At 29.4% G+C, this 20,053-nt stretch overlaps 1 protein-coding gene across 6 annotated transcripts in view; it reads right to left on the bottom strand.

Annotated features, from left to right (window-relative positions):
• The window catches only part of Mp (Multiplexin), a 908,252-nt gene that overhangs the window by 87,053 nt on the left and 801,146 nt on the right, over window positions 1–20,053 (bottom strand). For all 6 annotated transcript variants that reach the window (XM_067052620.1, XM_067052619.1, XM_067052622.1 and 3 more), the window contains one exon: window positions 12,778–12,873. In XM_067052620.1, coding sequence (XP_066908721.1) covers window positions 12,778–12,873 — 96 coding nt within the window. The remainder of the gene's footprint in view (window positions 1–12,777; window positions 12,874–20,053) is intronic.

Raw genomic sequence — 20,053 nt, forward strand, 5'->3', positions numbered from 1 at the left:
CCGAATAAAAATTAATGTTTTTAAACAGCCGCCATTTTCATTCCCTCTACCTATACTTGGCAAACTCACCATTTGACTAGTAATTATACATTGTTTTCATCAAAGATGGCTGCCTTTCTTCCTTCCCAGCTCTTCTACTGTAAACATATACTAACAGACTTAAGCATTTGAAAGACACCGGATTACCAAATTTGGTAAATTTATTAAACGATAACAGCTCTCATATTCCGGAAATATTGGATTACTTTATGAAAACAGTTATGTACGAATGTATAAATAACTAATTTGATTTATTTACATCTTTGTCACATTAATTAATGTCACCGTTATCGATAATATATCGAAAATATATATTTTATTTTTACCTCTCAATTTTATTTTATATTTGTATGCTATATCATAGGATTGACTATTGCTATGAAATCAGTTTATATATTTTAGTATGGCTATGATGATATTAGAAATGTTCCCGAGGGATTAGTCAGTATGCATCACCTATGCAGTGGATTGCCATATATTAATAAATAAATAAAGAATAATGATGGCTGTTACTGTTAATGTAGAAGTTACAGCATTTAATAGAAATGCTAACGTTCACATTTCTTCAATAAAGTAATTAGAACACATTAATTTATTTAGTATATATAACTTCAATAACTCATAACCATGGAAATCTTTAGATGTGAATATCTTTTAAACAAAGCGTTAAAGGACATACCTTCTTAGGGAATTTCTTTCTTGATTTTAGATCCTTAATTCATATTTTTAGTTATGACACTTAATCCTTAAACATCTTGTACAATATGTAGTGGAGGACTGAAAACAAAAAAAATAAAAACAGAAATACCTAGAAGTGTTTTAAAAGCTGTAGAACATGTTGAAATTGACAAATCATTTATTTTTCGAGTAGGATATGACTGGGGTGGCAAAATTTATTTAAGTCAGAATTCAAAATTAATCTGTTGCGTAAAACAAATCTACTAAAAAAACCTATTTTACCCACTCTCTGACTTATACTGCTCTCTCTAGTTATAATATACTATTAATTGATATATATCATTCCAAAAATACATTTTTTGATCACTTTTTTAAATGTTTCTTTAATTTTTTTTTCAATATCGTCGCCATGGTTTGTTAATGTCCTAACTGTCAAAATTAGCAATGTAAACTGTACACTTTAGATGCAACAGAGATATAAACTTTATGTGTAAGTAAGTTTTTTTAATAAAAACTGAAGGAACAATGAAAAAGAAAAAAATGGACTTTTGGACAAATATATATATAAAAGATATATTTATGTTATAATTAATAATTAATATAACTTAGGATTATATTTTGGCTTAAAACAAAAAAAAGGTAAGGTGATCTTCGTGATTTGTATACTTTAAATTTATCAAACATAACTATCCTGAGACCAAAATTTTTCTCAATAAATGTTTGCAGTATCCCCAACTGGTCAAAAAAATATTTTTTTCGTTATTAAGATTCTCTGAATCCAATGATTAGATCCGAATCTTAGTAGTTATGTGAAGATAAAAACAACCTGATTAGTTCAGATCTGTAAAGAGTGCATTAGGTTTTAACATAAAATCCGACAACCTATATACTAGTGAATTATAGAATTTTGTTTGTTATGATATATTTAATTCTAGACTCATTTATTTTTCTAAGACATTGTTATGGAGAACAAAGCTGTTTTTTTTTTTAACTTACAAATAAATTTCGATCCTTTCGGTTAAAAAATTAAGGAACTGTAGTATGACAAAATTTTACCCAGAGGCAAAATTCAACATGAGATTTTTACTTAGAAGCTTTGTACCTCAAAAATTTGGCCACATCAGTTATAAAAAGATCTCAAACCAGTCAAATTTTTGGACTGTGACCATGTATATAAGCTCCACAGTTCATTTCGGAGGTTCAGTTCGTGTCCTCTTTGTTAAAATGTAAGTATACCGAATTCGTATGCCTTGGACTAAAACTTTTACGCAGTTTGCCAAGACTGGTACGCCGATGACATATGCATATCCAGAAACCACATTGAATATAAATAATGTGGGATGCATTTGACAACAAGCTGGGATTGAATAAAAACTAGAGGAGGTTCCCTCGGCTAAGATAAATCAGGAATCCATTTTCCTATCAACTCCTTGCCATAGTCGAGAGCGACTCTAATGTCGCCCTGTCACGCTAGATGTTTTGTCTCTACTGCGGAAAAGAGGCTACTTCAATTATAGAAGATATTTTTATCAAATAGATCTCTAAGATGAAGGGGAAAAAATCTTGTACAGTGAAACCTCGCTTCATCGGGGCCTCAATTTACTGCCGGTAAAAATAAAATAAATAATTTGCAGAGAAAATAATAATTCCGTAAAACAATAAAAAATAACTTATTTATGACTAGTATTAAATACTGAATAATATTTTGTATCTAATTTTAATTTTAATGTGGAATAACGGGAAGTTCTACATAACAGGCAATACCTCATATACATATTATTTCGTTGAGGCAGGGTTTTCTATCTGGTAAGAATCTAAGGTTTTCTTATAGAGAAGTTTCTGAGATCGCTTATAAAAATATTTAATTTTATAAGCCAACTATTTTATATACAGCGGGAGTGAGCAGGTGCCTTGGAAGACCAAACATCTCCCTCAAGAGATATCGAGATATGTAGATATAATATATATGGTATTAATATATCATATCCCATCCAATTGTGAGAGTTTAAAAAACAACGGTAAATTTTAATCAACGCTTGACATTATTATAATTATTATTATTTTAGGCATCTATCAAAAAAATTATTATATATCGGTTTTAATTGAATTTTCTGTTTGAACATTTTCTAAGGGCCAGCCAGATAGATGCTATGGCCAGGCGCAGCCCTTCCCCCCTCCCTCCACAGATACCTGCCAACACCCGTACTGTAAATGACAAATGACTAAAGATAGGTGAATTGTGAGCCCTCACGATCAGGAGAATGAAGATCCCATACAACAAATTTTGTTCTGCCTGCTCCAAAGAGATTTGCAATAAAGGAATGGCCATAGTGTTCCAAACTGTAGCTGTCTAAAATATTATTAACAATAATACTAGATTCTTTTTCAGAATTCATAGTGAACTATAAACCTAATCATCTTAATTTCGTTCTTTGACCTAGAAGTGATCTAACTTGTGCATTAGATACTGAGTTAAGCTTTGGGGCTCCTGTAAACCTTCGAATTCCTCTTGTGTCCAATCCTTACAATACAAATTCATCCTTAAAGACCTTAATGTTCCATACGTTACCGATATAGCCAGAACCAGATTTCAATCCTTCCATTATAAACTCCCTAACAACCCAAACTCACTAGTTTTTAACCTGTCCCCTCTTCCATTCCTGACGATCCTCCGTGGTGCATGAAAAGAAGATGGCTTCGAGACCTTCTAATGTAGAAATATTATTCGAGTGCTACCAATGGGCAGTTTCTCTACAAGCAAATCATTATAATCTCACATCAAATTTACTAGGAGTATTTTTAATTAAACACGGTTGCAAATGTCATTAGATAAATTTAAAAAACTTGTCCATTGATAAAAACTATGATTAAGCTCATGATAGATATAAAATATTTTATATTTTAATGTTTTAATTACTTCCTCTTTCTAACCCTTCCTCTCTTTCTACTTTTTATGTTTAAATATGTTCATGACTCCATTCGAGTAAGCCCAAGAATATATTACAGATAAAATTGTTAGACAAGTGACAACGTTTTTCGTCGAAGTGTCAGTTCAGTTGTAAATCATCGATTTTGTTAGACGTTCCTTGCAGCAGTGACAAATAAAATACATATGCGCTTAATACTTGCCTGTAAGAACAAACAAGAGTATATCTTACGGTTTGCCCATCTAAACCAGTAAGGGTTCATGAAGGGATCATATAAATAATTATTAGTTTATAATAATTGATAAAAATATTTCATAATGATATTGCGTGAAGACTCGCTATACTTGTATTAGTGTTAATATAGATCTCTTGTGTAGAGTTTATAGTAAATGTAGGTTTGGTAATACGTTTTAGGGCTTAGCAAATAAATTCTGCAACGCCACTCATTTCCCACTTAACTAAAATAGTGCGCCGCGGTGATGGACTAGGGGAGTTACTAATCGAGGGTTAGTGCATAGCTGCGGCTATAACACTAAAGCAGTTAGTTATGCATTTCGTGGGCGATAGTATCTACACATGTGTGGTTAATTGTCTTTTAGGCCTCGCTACTGTTTGATAAATCAACATTAACCCGCAGTTAGAAGGTGGATTCGTAGCCACGAGCGAGTCACGTTGCTAAAACTATTCAACAGGGTAGATCGGGGTCCTACACTAAGTGCCAGTTACCTCTGATGAAGTGCTAGTTAACCTAACGTTAAGTTAGCTAAATGGGTGCAGCTAATATCTAATATCTATTTATTTGATTTGCTCTATTGCGGAAAAAACATCAAGACCACTAGGTGAGAAATTATTTTTTAAATACAAAAAAAAAAATCTTGGTCATCCTTATTTGTTTAATTGACTCGAATTAGTGAAACAGGACCACTCCAAACTAGTTATGGGTTGGCCATTCGGAAATTGAATCAAAGAGTTGATTCGTGCTCTCAACTGATTCACACGAATGGATCTCGATTTACTTAGAGTTCATCAATTCTCTATTTAGGAAACCTAAAGAAGAAGGAGTAGAGGTACTAAAAAATAATATATAGTTTGATAACTTTATTATAATATAAAGAAATTGTAATTTCCAAAAATGAACAGTGTTCACATTTTTAATTAGTATTTTGTGAACCTAATTTAAGAAAGGAAAGTAGTGATTTTTTTTTTTTTGTTTTTTATGATCAAGACAAATTTCAACTTAAATTACTTCAAAGTTTTTATTTTACTTTTGGCGAAGACATCAGCGATGATTGATGCTGGTTGTCGAATGCCAATTGTGAATTTTATATTTATTAAAATTAATTAAAATATATTTTTAACAATAATTTTATTTTCAATTTGTTTTATCACCGGATCCAGATCTTTTATAAAATTTAAAAATCTCTTATTATCTTAAGGCCAAAAATTAGGAACAAATTAGTACTCCTAGTTAAAACAAAATGGTAGTCCTGTAAGACATTTGTGACAAAAACTATGTTGAACTGTTCAGAAACCTAAAACATTTTTATTAATTATAGTTGTCTGTATTTAATTCAGAAAATTTAACTTTATTTCCGTCATGAATCAAAACTTTTATGGCAAAATGATAGATAGAATTCGTTAATCACCAACTAATTAAAAACCACGAAACTATCAATCCGTTTCTAATTAGGGGATAAAATTTCATTTTTTTTTTAAATTCAATAATTTTATAGTGATTCTTATGATAGTAACATTATTGGGGTTCGTCAAACCACTAAACTCTGAAGAGTGTTCAAACAGGTGAAATCTTCTCAGACGAAATCTTTTTCAGATTATTTTTTCAGTCAGTTTTTCTGACTTAAGTGTTGTTAGTTTCCAATGGTTGCTTAGATGTCTGTATGTTTTCGAATTTTCACAGTATTAAAGCACATCTAATCTGTATTTAAAGGTTGAATCTCGGCAAAATTTGGTATTCCCATAATCCATAATCGTAATCAGAGAAGAAAAAAAATTAATTTAAGTAACCAAAGGTCTTTAAAAATGTGCTTATATTTAATTATCAATTTGCTTTTTATACAGGCTTTTGGATGCAGTGGGAACGCCAGCGAAGAAAGGATAAGATAAATACAATGACGAAGCCTTCAAAAAAAGTGAGTCAAGTAAAACAACTTAATATTTCGGATCGGATAAATGAAATGTAGAATCCTTGTTGCTATATTATCTTTTTTATTTATTTTATAGTTTTTGTTTAAAATAAATTCGAAGAGCCTGGTTTTCTATGCAGTTGAATATATTCATTGCTTGCAATTTTTGAACAGCTGATCAGATATCAATACAAATTAGTGTAAACAAATGTGAAGAAGTGATGTTTACACTTCAGTGTGTAGAATTAGACAAATTTTATTTTCCGTTTTGCATATTTGGTTTATTTCAAAAAAGTAAAAAAAAAAAAATGGAATTAAACATTAATGGTAAAATTCCAGATTACAATTGCGAGTTCATATTTAATGCAAAAAAAAATTAAATGTTATACTATCAAAAGTTAACATATCCACTTCTGAAAAATCTCAAAGTTTTTTTTACAATATAGAATTATACACCATTCTGTACCTGAAATTTGTAATATTTCTAAACATTTTATGAAAACTGACGTGTCATAATTATGTTTATAAACAATATTGAGTATGATTGCCTCTCTGAATAATGTTTTTCTACAAATTTTAAAATTTTAAGTGGTTCTCAAATCTTCCAAATTTAGGGTTTTTTAATTATTAGATGTTAGAGTGACATCTTTTCTCTTTTCAGGTAACACCTTTCCTAAATGGAGATAATATCTAGAGTAAATGTATATTATGCAATAATAAATTTTACAATGCTAACGAATGATCTCACTTTCATATCACCTTGTTTTGTTTGTGATAGGTATACACTGTTTTGTTGTTTAAGGCAACAACAATGATTTTTGTTAAATGAAAGTTTAGAATTATTAAATCAATTCAAAGGCGGTTGTACTGCATACCAGGCGAATTAGAAGACATTTTAAACAACATTATACGAAAAATATTATTATGAAAGATTTGAATTGTAATTAGTTTGTGTATAAACAAAAATTATAAATGCATTTGCAATATGTTAACGGAAGAAGTATCACTTCATTATTTAATTTTTATTTATTTTATTCATTTCAACTTGTTTTTAAATTTATCTTAGCTAATTTTATTTTATTACTAATTGCAATCTTCTATTACGCATTTATTTTATTTTTTTAAAAATATATCACACTATCTTTAATCCATTAACTTACACATATGCAACACATACTAAATGTTTCTTATTTGGAAAAGTATGGTTCTTTTCAAATTCTTTATTATTTCTTTTTATTATCCCTACTTCCAATTGCGTACATAATTCAGAGCTTATAGCATATTTAATATAATTGTATTTCTGAGATCTCACAGCATATTTGGTGTTTATTGCTACATATTATATTGCTATGTTGCTATGGTTTTTTCCTTTTTTTAAAATTCATATTATATCTACAGTTTTTATAAACAGTTTGCTAGGTTGCTTATTTTCATATTCATTTCTTTAAATTTTTAATCTCTCATCCAATTACTTTCATTGTTTAAAACTTATGGAATTAGTTTAATTGTCTTGCAGTGTATTTAGAATTTTATTGCAGCATATGTATGATTTTTAATTGCATCATTCTTTTTTTAATGCTTATTACATAGCATAAGCTTGGGGGTTTTTACTGTATATGTATATATGGACCCATATACTTACGGTCTATTTATTTGTAAAGTTGTGGTTATTTTCATATTCAGTTCCGTGTCATATGTTTTAATTTTTAATCCCTCTTCTATTTGCTTTCATAGTTCAGAACTTATAGCTTAATTCATATCTTCATATTTTAACTATCATACATCTTAATCAACTTTATCTTCAAGTTATATTACAGCATATTTTATGTGTTTGTTTCTACATATTGTACGATCTTTATTTCCATATTGTATTGTATATTATGTTTTTTAGTTTGTTTGTTTGTTAGTTTTGAAAGGGCGTTTAACAGCCTGGTCATCAACGCCCGTTGTCAAACCAAGTATGGTGTACTGATCCGCACCAATTATAATTAAATTTGTGGCAATTATAATTTGTTTAATAATCGTTACGATATTGGAAAGGATGGTGAAAAACAGATAACTGACTGTTCTAATTTTAAAAATAAGGCAAGTTAAATAGATAATTATAATAATTAAAGGCTGGTTATTAAGTTAGTCTGATAGATGTGATTATGTTTTTTTTATTTGTAAATACGTAGTTATTTTCATATTCATTTGTTTTAATTTTTATTTCTCTTCTAATTGCTTACACAGTTCAGAGCTTATTGTAGCCACATTTGTATATTTAAAATGTCAGCAGTTGAAAATTAATTCTATAGGTGAAATTAACGGATTTAATATGGCTTATCCAATTACAGGAATGTATGGAAGTTAAATCCATAAATTTTCTGAGAACATTATATTTATTCATATTAACATTTATTTAATTTGATTATAACTCTGAATAATATTAATCAATATTTATTTATTATTTTCGATGCGATATGTTGTTAATATTATTTATTTAAATTTGGTAACTGTATATTTAATTTGACACGGAGGAGCATAATAAGCCGGAGCTGATACACGACACGAAATTGACTTGTAGATAAGTTGGTAAATAGTATAGCTTCTGACTCAATTGAAGATAGTAGTAGGTCACGGGGTCATTTTCCTCCCAGCAAGTTAAGAACTTATATTTGATTACTTTACTTTGTTTGAAAAATAAGTAAGCCGTACGAACTCGTTCCACTGGCCATAATATTGCTACTTTTTCCCTAAATTGCCTGAAAACTAGACATTAGAGGAGAAATTTAGATTCAGGTTGCGATTATCCCAATTCTAGTCGCAGGGGAAATTCTCTCGCCAGGCCATAAATTCATTTTCCCGGTTATCTGTGTTCTTAACCAACTCCTGGATCTTCTCCTTGACAGATACTGTGCCCCAGGGAGGTACCTTCAGCACCGGACAGGAAAAATGGCCTAGTTCCCGAGAGAAGCCATTTAGAAAATTACACCAACTGACGTCTGGGCTCATCAGATTCATCAGGCATCGTATTCTTTGCAAGGCCACTGATGATGTATGCCATTTGCTCTGTTTCCGAAATATTAGCTATTCAAATTTATTCCAAGTTTGGAGTATGGATATAACAGTTCCCAACTTTTAAATCGTGAAAACGCATTAATAATTCAACGTATTTTAGAATACTTTATGTTTACTGACACTTTTGTTCAAAAGACAGGATAAAAAAAAATTAAATATTTTAATGTGTGAAGTTTGAGTGATTTTACTAACTTCCATTAATTTAAAAAATAGCATTACGATCTTTATTTATTGGTTCATGTATAAATCGATTAACATTCCTATCTACATAATGTACAAATTTTAATGCATATGTGCATAGGTTGATACATTTTTCTTTTATCATCACAAAAAATACTCAGAAAAAAATACTAAGTGTGGTTCAAATCAGAAAAAAGTTTTAATTTCATATAGAAGTATGAAAAAAAATTATACATTTTTTGCCATACTCTCCTCTTTATCCAGAAGGAAACATATAGATAGATATATCGCCAGGAAGAGCGGCCTGTAGAGGCAGCGTTGCATATTGACAGATACTGGAGTTGGCGCCCAACAGAATAGAGGCACAAGGGGAGCTAACCTCAAGCCTGCTGATTGAGGCAAACACAGCCTCCTGAGGCACAATACACGGCCACTGATGACTGAGCTAAGGTTACGCTCTGATTCATAAGTTAGTAGGGGGGAGATCCTCCAAGCCAGAGCAATTTCGCCTACATTCTCAAAAATTCAAAGTACATCATGAATGCGGCATTATACCGCCCAACTGAAGGGAATGAAGCTCTAATGTCAAAAGGGAATGGATAAGAAGGCCGTCACTTCGTCTTCGTTTAGCAAAGCATCTAAGCATCTAAGCTGCTTAACATACTACGCATTACTTATACTCATCTTTAGGTTCATATTTTATATTCCAAAATAAAATCATATTTTATATTTAAAATCATAATATGAAAATTACGATTTTATTTTAAAAATGAAAATATTAATTTTTATTTATTCAGTTATTATTTCTGTGTTTATTTAGATTTAGTTATTTAAAATATTTATAAGCTACTAACTTTTTTTCCCCACATTTTTAAGCCAAATAACATCAAGTTTAAATTCATCTTCATCGCATTTTAATCACATCAAGGACTCATAAAATCTGATCTTTTTTTCATTCTTTTTCCTATAGAAGGTTTTTAAAAGTAATGTTTTTAGAAATGACAACTTTATTTTTTATATTCATTTAATAGCTATTTAAATTGTTTTTTAGTTATTATTATAATGAAAGATCTTTCATTTTTTTTCGAAGACAGAGATAAGAATTTCCATAGATAAATAATTCAATCTGTCACAAAGGCAATTGATATTAGGGATGTAAATAATATGGTTATATATTTATGCAATATGAACATACTAAGGAGAAATAATAATTATAGTAGAAATAAAATTTTTAAAAATAACGATCATAATTATTAGTAAAATTATGTATGCACATTGCGAATAAAAATAAATAGTAAAATGCAATAAACAACAATGGTAATGAAAATAAAAACTAAGTATATAAAACAAATAATTTGATGAAAGGTCTTAGGGACTATCCTGGATCTACTAATTGACGTGTATGAGTGTTGTGATTGGTTCAAATTTTCATTATAAAAGATTAATTTCTTGTTTATTAATATATATATAAAACAGAAAATACAGATAAAACCTAAAAAAAAAAAGATTATATTGGAAAAATGAAGTTTTAATATATTGTGTGTATAGAATGTTCAACTGTGTATTGACTTTTAATTTTTTAAATTTCGATTTTTAGTGGGATAATAATAATAGCATGTGATTTCTCTTTTAACGGTATATGTTAATTATAGAGTACATATCAATATTAATTATCTTATTTTTCCAGTTCTTAGCATACCTAACTCGGCAATTTCTAAAGGAATATGGTTCTTTTTAGACGAATTCATATTTTAATCGAAAACATGTATAGAACAAAATCATTTTAGCGCCCAATTTCCTAGTAGATTTCGTCATCACAATTTATGTTTTTTTAGGATATTTTGAGGAGACTAAAATGAATGTCATGATAATGGAGCCTCGATTAAGATGAATAATTCTCAAGAGAAATGAAACTCTGTAACCATTTTGTCCCAGAGGATTATTTTAATTCCGTTGTTTGCACGCGAGCCTTCAAAAACGTGGTTTTTAGGCGATTAACGCTTTCAGGAGCCATTGGATCAAAGAAAGTGCTATTAAATGACAAATTTGAATTTTTTTTTTGAATAAATACTTTTTATTTATTGATAGATATTACAATCTGCCACACAGTTGTGGGCAATAAGAATTGTGTTGAATGATCCCATACATACTAAAATAAATGAATACAAAAAAAAACTCTCTTAAAATATATACAAGCAGAAGAATAAACAAAATGAACATAATCAAACTATCTGTATGAAAAATAAATAAATAAATTAACATAATGATAAAATAATATAGTCTCTAGTCACATTTACACTCTAATAAGTCTCTAGTCACATTTACACTCTAATATACAATATTTACACAATCGACCTGAGGATCCCTGAGCCCACTCTATCCCCCACGTGTGAGGGGTAGAGCAGAGCTCAAAAGATTCCAGCGCATCCCTCTCGCCGCATCACTGGTAGTGAGTCAGTGGAGGCTGAGCAAGTGCGCTAAAGCCGCAAACACTCAACTTGAGTGGAGAATCTGACCATTGCCAGAACCCCAATTGTCCATTTCTATTTTAATAAGTCTCTTGGCCACTGCCGTTTCAACCTTCTAGGTGGGCTGTAGGCATGGGTGAAACTAGATAAGGTTTGAACCAAAGGATTAGGATGGTTGGAAAGGTTTATATGGAATTTTAAGAATTTCGTTGGTATGAGGTCAAGGACAAAAGGGATATGTAGGTCATGGTGTAGTGTTCTGTTGGAAACGTAATAGGGTGCATTAACTATGGTTCTAAGGATTTTGGATTGAAATGATTGGATACGTTTGATGTTCGAAAATTTGAATTAGTCATAAAATATGAATTAACATCAGAATACATAAAGGGGTACCGAATTCCTTTGAAAATTTCAGAGTTAAGACGATAGAGAAGAAAATGAGAAAGCTAGAAAATCTACAATATCCTCAACCAAATGCCATTGTTATGACCCAACAAAATTCAAATCAAAATATGAAAAAGTGACGAGGTTAGGTGAAGTAAACAATTAAAGTGTTACGACCTGTATTTAAATTTTTTGTTGTTTTATGTGTATGTGCTCTTAAATTATATACATAAATAATAAATTTAAAATTGTTATCACACCAATTACAAGATATTTACCGTAACCAGTTGATTTTGAACGTAATATTCAGAGGTTACTTTCCTGTACGTTACATCACTCGCTACAATTCTCGAAATATAAACGTTGTACATGCCATAAAAAAGCTTCATTACTCGCCACACTCCATACATGCCAAGTTTATTAACTCATTACCCGAAATAAAAAATAAAGTTAGGATCATTTCGGTCGTTGCTTTATATAGCTTTGTACACCTTAGATTCAAGGTTTTATTGCCTTCAGTCCCTGTTTATATTGTGCGCTATTCAAATATAACTTGTAAATAACAGAGATTAAGCAGGCAGATGCAAGAAATTAATATTACACTCGTTTCAAATTTTTATACTTTAAAAAAACAGATTGATTGTCACTGTATTAAAATTTCAAATTAATCCTGTTCACTAAAATATTTTTCTTAAACTTTTACTAACATTTATAGTAATCTCACTCTAGAAAAGCAATTAATATTGAATATTTTTCATCATGGTTAATGTGTTTCTTGTTTTATAATTTAACTTAGTAAATTTCCTTTGGGGAGCCTAGATGTAACCACCAAGTTAAATATAATCAGTAAGTTAAATTTATTTTTGTTAATAGTTACTATCTATCTTTTGTACTTACCAGCTCCAAAGCCCGGTACCATATCCCCATCGTCGGTTGTGAAGGTGATCCCAGGTGGTCCGGGAGGTCCAGGGCTACCTGGTGGTCCATTGTCACCTAGGGTAGGAAATAGGAATTCAATTAATATTATTGTAAAAAATTTAATAATAAATTTTATTAAATATAAATTTTATTAATGTAATAAATTGAGTGTATTAAAACAAATTATTAGGCATGTATAAAAACTCCTAATTCGTATATTTTATGTATAAATATTTGTCATTTTAAAGAAAAGATTTTACACAGTTATAAATTATTCCATAATTTACTGAATAGGATTTTATTTATTTAATACAATTATTTATGTCGATAAGATTTTGACAAAGCGAGTTTGATCAAAATCGAAAACGGTAAAAATGATTAAAATCAATAATTTAAAGGGGTGACTTATGGAAAGTACAATAGTTGTAAAAATAAAAAAATATATCCTAGGCATATAATGTGTATTCACTGGTCAACATACACACAGAGTAACAAACACACGCATACATAGATGATTTTTTACGAAATTTAGTTATTTGGAAGTAAGGGACTTTTAAACGTAGTTGAAAGTAAAAATTGTTCGACTGTTTTATGTTAGTTTTGTATTCATATCAAAATTATCTAGAAAAACTGTGGAATTCTTAATTATTTTTATCATCTTGACTTTGTGATTTTTATTTAAGTTTTTCCTATTGAAATAAGGTTTTAACAAGATATTACTATCATCTATATTGCAATCATAGCAGTTTTTGGGCACTCAGAAAAAAATTGTAAAGGAAAAGTTACGAAACGATATCAAAATAAACTAAGCACGTAAATTAAAATGTAGGAACTGAATAAATATGTAATCTTTTTGAAATACTATTTCACATCAGATTTAGTAAAAAGATTTATTGTAAATTTATGTATAAAAACAAAGTAACGTAAAATATAAGAATATTAGTCGTTTTCGGGAAAAAAAATTGATGAGGGACAAACATTACAAGGTTGAACATCTCTTCTAAGCTCACTGAGAATTAAAAGACCCGGTCGTATTTTGCGTAATTTTCTACGAAATTATAATTAATTATGGTGCATTATTTTTAAATCAGACTTCAACTGATTACTTGAAATGTTTAAATTAAATAAATGATTTTAGGGACAGCTCGTGTCAATTAACGCTTCCCTCATTAGAATGACTTAATTTGCTGAGGAATATGTTAAATTGACATTGTCAACCGTTTACACGAGCAGAGAACAGGGAATGTAATTATTTTGAAACATTTCCTGTCCTTTAATAATTATCTTTATATCCCCTGACTGCCACCGAACACATTGGCTGATAAAATAACGTTAATCATTAAGTTGGCAAGAGTCACCTATTTTCGGTTATCACGTGAAAAAACAAAAAACATTTTAAATATACTAAATGAGTAAATAATTCATCTCTATCCTATGATCAATGAAAAAGTAAATAAAAACTTCTTTTAAAAATAAAGAACATCGATACACAAAATATTATAAAATTCCAGGATGTATTCAGATATTCATCTTGGAACTGTACAAAAAAACTAATGCAAAAAAAGTAGTGTTATATGATTAAATCATAAATTTCAGACAGTATACTAATATTACACAATGAAGTTTTCACTTTTTGAAATTTTTTATATTTAAAATTAGATATATCACCTCTTCTTCTGCTTAACAAATACAAAATATTATTCCACTGCTTTCAATTCCGTTTAACACGGTTTAGAAAAAGAAAGGACTAGCTTATAAAATTAATTTCAGCAATTTTGAGCTTAGACTTAATCAAATAGCTGTAACGTCAAACGATTACCTAAATTTTACGTGTACGTGATTGTTATCCAGTTACATAGAAATTGGCTTAAAAAATAATTTTATTTTCTTCTAAGCCCCATGGGTGCGTGGGGATGAAGTCATGATGATAATGGGTTCAAGGTGGCCTCTTTTTCTGCATTCCGGAGAATGTCAAAAGAAAAGATGGAGCGATATTTTCCAGAGGATGGCAGGACCCCTTTGGTGGAGAGCTGTTAGGGACAGGGATGTCTGGAAGAAGAAATGGAAAGAACTCGCCTCCCAATAGGGCTGGTCACCCCGGGAAGTGCTGACTTGAATTACTCCCAAAAAAGAAGGCCTATGCAGGAACGACTACAGAAAGATGGAAAGAACATTGATAGAATGTTTTGTCAACTATTATACATATACATTTTTTATTTATTTTTTCTCTCTTTCTTTTTTAAATGTCTATAGTGTATTTTGTATGATTTATATTTATTGCATAAATAAAAGGCTATATCATTTCATTTCACAGAATAGTTACACCGAGACAACAAATCTGTCACAAGAAACAGTTAAAAGCAAAAAAAAAAAATAATAAAGCTTCGAAAATAGCGAGAAAAAAAAAACAAAACAACAAAAGTGTCCCAAGACTGAGGTAGGAGGTTATTATTAGATGTCAAGTAAATAAAATTTATTATGATGGAGTTCAAAATGTTATTTCTCAACAAGATTGATATTTGACGTTCTATAAGAAGCGGAGAGGATCATGCCTTTCTTTTCCTCAAACTAGCGCATGAGCACTAAATGAGTCTTTCCTAACTTATCAAGATAAAATTCAATAGATAAACCCCTGTGTGAGATTTTATGTTAGTTACATTTAATGAATAAAATATAATTATAATTCAAATCTATATATTTTTTTTTTCAAGTAGAGGCTATAGATAAATGAAGAATCAGAGTGCTAAAGATAAGTTGTAAAATGCCTCAAGGAAGTTACCATGGAGATAAATAAAGAACTTCCAAACAAAAATGATAAAAGGTTTTCCTTTATCATCCCCTTTGAGATGATATATAATTCGCTGATTTGAGATCCTGTGTTCCAGGAATGGGTGGAGGAATACTGTGCAAGAAGATCAACAATACTGAGAGCTTTTTTTATTAACTCAGTAAGAGAGTAACCTACCGGAAGCATCCTTTCCTCGTTGTTCTTTTCTCGTTCGGTCCAATATTTAGTAATTTTTTTTAATGAGGGTACATTAACCTGGATACGATACATCCCCACATTGGCAATACATAGGACAGGTGGTTGTGGGAAAATTCGCAGTATCTGATTCTTATGTTGTAAAAGCTTCCTGAGAATCCGCTACATGTTTCCCAATTTTCGCAGCATTTCCTTTTTTACCGTCGTTGGAAAAAAATCTTTTGCACGTCGTATCCCATTGTATAAAAATCAATTATTATTAATAATATTTTAGAAATATAATAAAAAAAAAAGAAGAAATATTTATTCAGTTTGCGGTTTCTGGATATAAAGTATTATATATATCCATATTTAGTAGAATTGACATAATGGTACATTTTCCTAGTGAATACATTAAATTGAAGAGGACAATTAAGGAGATGGCGTTAATAGATATATCCGGATATGTGAAATGTATACAGGTTACTCAGCACTAAATAACACCCCATATAGATGTATTAATTCCATTGAACAAATTAATTGAAGGCCGGGAACGATTCCAGGGATTCATATCTATATAATTAATTAAATTTAATTAATGGACCCTGAATTGGCAGGCCATTGCTAAATAAAACATAACTCCGTAATTGTTCGGTTAGATTTTCTCTAAACATCTCCTTTATCGAATATCTAATTGTTGTTATTTTATTAATAATATGGTAATTACAGAACGTAATGTTGTTTTTAAAAGTAATATAAATAATGCTTAATTTTTCTACTGCGTAATTGAGAGTAGAAATAAATCCATTTTAATTCGAAACGGTTTGATTGATTAAATCAAAACGATTTTAACAAACTTTATACAATTTCTTCTATTTTACAGGTATTCTAATCGATGTTCACAGTTTCCTCTATTATAAACGACGGATTGAATCTTTGTATGAAATACAGTATGATGGGAGATGTTTGAAATTATATTCAACCAACCCACCAGGTGTTATTTTGAGAACAAACCTTCTGGTAGATGATTTCACAAACTTTTGTCAAGCTGCTTTTAGATAAGTTTTGAAAGTGACGAATTACTTTTATTACAAATAATTTTATATAGTAAAAAAGAAATAGTCCACTTTGTTTCTCAACGCAGGTTATCAACAATATTGTTCTTTCTTTGTTTATTTCAGAAAATTTAGTTCATTTTAAAATATTAGATTTACATTTAAAAAATAATTTAGATCTAATAAATCGTCATTGAAGATGACAGGTACGGTGCTGGACAAAAGGATCTTCTAAATTTTTTGAAAAAATTTAATACAATTAAAACTAAAATAACTCTTGAAATAAAAAATTACTAAAAAAAAGAAGTATATTAAATAATTGAATTTTAGGTGAATATACTTTAAAAAATAAAAAAATCTGAACATTGATCGCAATTTCACGTCTTGATTTAAAAAAAAAAATTATTTCATTTAACGTCTTAGGGATTGATCCTAATCTTCAGTACTAATTATTACATCATAATGGTTTAGGTTCTCAATGATGGTGATGATCATCATTCTGTTTCAATTATGACACTAAGCTAGTAATTAAATAGGAATTATTGCAATCTTTAAATTATTAATATTTTGAATTTTGAAACTTAGACTTAAAACTAAGGACTTAAAACCTAGCAAATGTAATTATAAGTTCTGAAGAAAGAGATCAATATCTAAGATGTTTAATGAAATTATATATATTTTTTAAAATCAAGACGTGGAATTGCAATCAATGTTCAGATTATTTTTTTAAAAAGTATATTCGCTTAAAATTCCATTATTTAATATACTTCTTTTTTTTTTAGAAATTTTTTATTTCAAAAGCTATTTTAGTTAAATAAAATGAACTAAATGTTTTTATTATATTATTAATATGGAGATCAAATCATCAATCGTGAAATCAAATCTATAAGTTTTCATTATTAATTTATAATAATAAATTTTTTTAAAAAATTTATTTCATCAAAAATTATCCCTTAATCTTACTTTTTACTCATTTATAAGATATATTTAAGCTCACTTTTAATAGTTTCCATAGAAAAAGGTTTTTATAAAATAATTAATGACTGAATGTTATCAGCCAATTTTTATCAACTTTTTGATTTATATTTTATAATTGTCCATGAATAATTGGCAATAGAATAAAAAATATATAATAATAATGATAAATAAAATATCATCGTAATCGTAAAATAAAATCATCGTACAAAATTAAATATATTGAATAATAGCAAAATAAGTAACCATTTGAGGAATAGTCAAGCGAATATTTTAGATTTAAATAACAAACTGACAAATATGGGCGTTGGGATCGTCAGATTTTCCTTACTAATATAAAATGAACTATGTATGTAAAAAAAGATACTATCTTTCATTTGAAAGTGTAGAACTTCTTCTCAGTATAATTTTCACAAAATAGAACTGATGGTCGTAAACGTTTGACCGGGATGTAACTGAAGATCAATTATTTCTCTTTGACAAAAATATTCTGATGGTATCGAATGAACAGTGTGGATCGACATACAACCCTACTAAATGAAACACAACACTATGAGAGAACAACAGCACTGCAGGAGAGTCGAATTGCCCTGAGAGTAATTGGGTAGGTGAGTAGTGATTGATTCCGAGCAGTAGCGGACCAGTGTCGAAACTCGCACCGCTAATCTATTGTTGTCATCGGATAAATATGTTATGTCCTCTTTCACTGTGCAACTTCGAACCAGGACAAAATGATTATTTATCAAGCTTCTGTTCTCGCCTGTCTCTGATTTGTCAGTATGTTATTTTAGGTTTTTTGGCAGATGTATAATCAGAAGGTGAATAATCATGGAAAGTTTATATCATCAGTCAGTAATTAGAAGAATTAAATATTGATATCTAACTGAAATACATTGTTGTCAGAAAAAAAGAACTGTTATCAAGTGGGTTATTTTTTGTGTGTATTATTTTCAAGAATGAACCTTAGTCGTAGACTAAGACAAACCAAAATTAACTTCCTTTTGAAATTGAGATTTTTGTTGATTTTGATTAAACTCGGTTAATCAATGAACAATCAAGTGTTCTTTGATATTAGATCGGTTTTATCGCCATAGGAGTAGTCTAACAGTGCTTAAATAAAGAATGTTAAACATCAATAAAATGTTTATTTAAGAATGTTAATCTTTTTATTTTTGCATATTTTAAAATAAAAAGCCAGTTTCCACTGTTGACAACAATATTTAAGTAAACAAAATATTAAAGAATTCGATAACAAAAGGGGAGAAAATGAAAAATAGGGACAAGAGTTCTGACCGGAAAAAGTACACAGCATTGATATCTTCTTTAAAACTGTTCTATTCTTGATAGGAACTAAGTTGATATTCGTCACCGTGAAAACCCCAAATATACGAAATCTTATAGTAAATTAGTGATACGCGTAACACACCAAAATTTATTTTTAGCTAATTTTGTCAGTATATTAGCTGCCTCAATCATGCTTTTAACTTCGATTCTTGCTGCTGTCCCCAACCATAAAAACGCCTCATCTCGAAGTCCATTTTTTGCACCGTTCCAATGTAGTTTACCAGATATCTTGTTCAACCCAATGTTGCAATTCCTTCTATATATGCGAAACTAAAGAACTGCATTTCTCAGCACAAAACTTCTATAAACTCCTGTAACCCACTTGCTTCTAAATTATCAGAACACGCTTTAAACCTGAACCATGCTTTTAATTTCGATAATCCTTCAATTCTTGCAATTTTCTCCAACTATAAAAAAACGTCTTATCTCGGAGTCCATTCACATAGATTTAACAGAGATTTCCGTCAATCATAAAGTCGATACAGACTTCATCTCCCTGACATACTGATACATTTTAAACCTTATAAAACCTCCATAACTCTTCTTTCCTCTACGTTCTGCATTCTCTGAAGCCCACTATCCTGTCATGTCTTTTAATCTGGTTTTATTTTCTAAATTTTCACCCTATACTTAATTTAATTATATTTTATATGTATTACCTTTTCTTTTTCTTTTATATTTGTATATCTTATTTTTAATTTATATTTATAAGTTACTTCCAACTTAAGCAATACTTTTCTATTATATAATTTACATACCTCTGTACCCCTATTTATTTTGTATATTATCTTTCTTCATCAATTATATTTATTGTATCCATTCTTTTAACTTTATTTCTTCTGTGTTTTCTATCCGTGTACATCTAATTTTTTTTAAATATATAATTTCTTTCCCCTATAATACATATTATTACTTATTA

Source organism: Halyomorpha halys, unplaced genomic scaffold, assembly GCF_000696795.3.
Source record: "Halyomorpha halys isolate HHAL.00 unplaced genomic scaffold, Hhal_1.1 Scaffold226.1, whole genome shotgun sequence".
Taxonomy (NCBI): domain Eukaryota; kingdom Metazoa; phylum Arthropoda; class Insecta; order Hemiptera; family Pentatomidae; genus Halyomorpha; species Halyomorpha halys.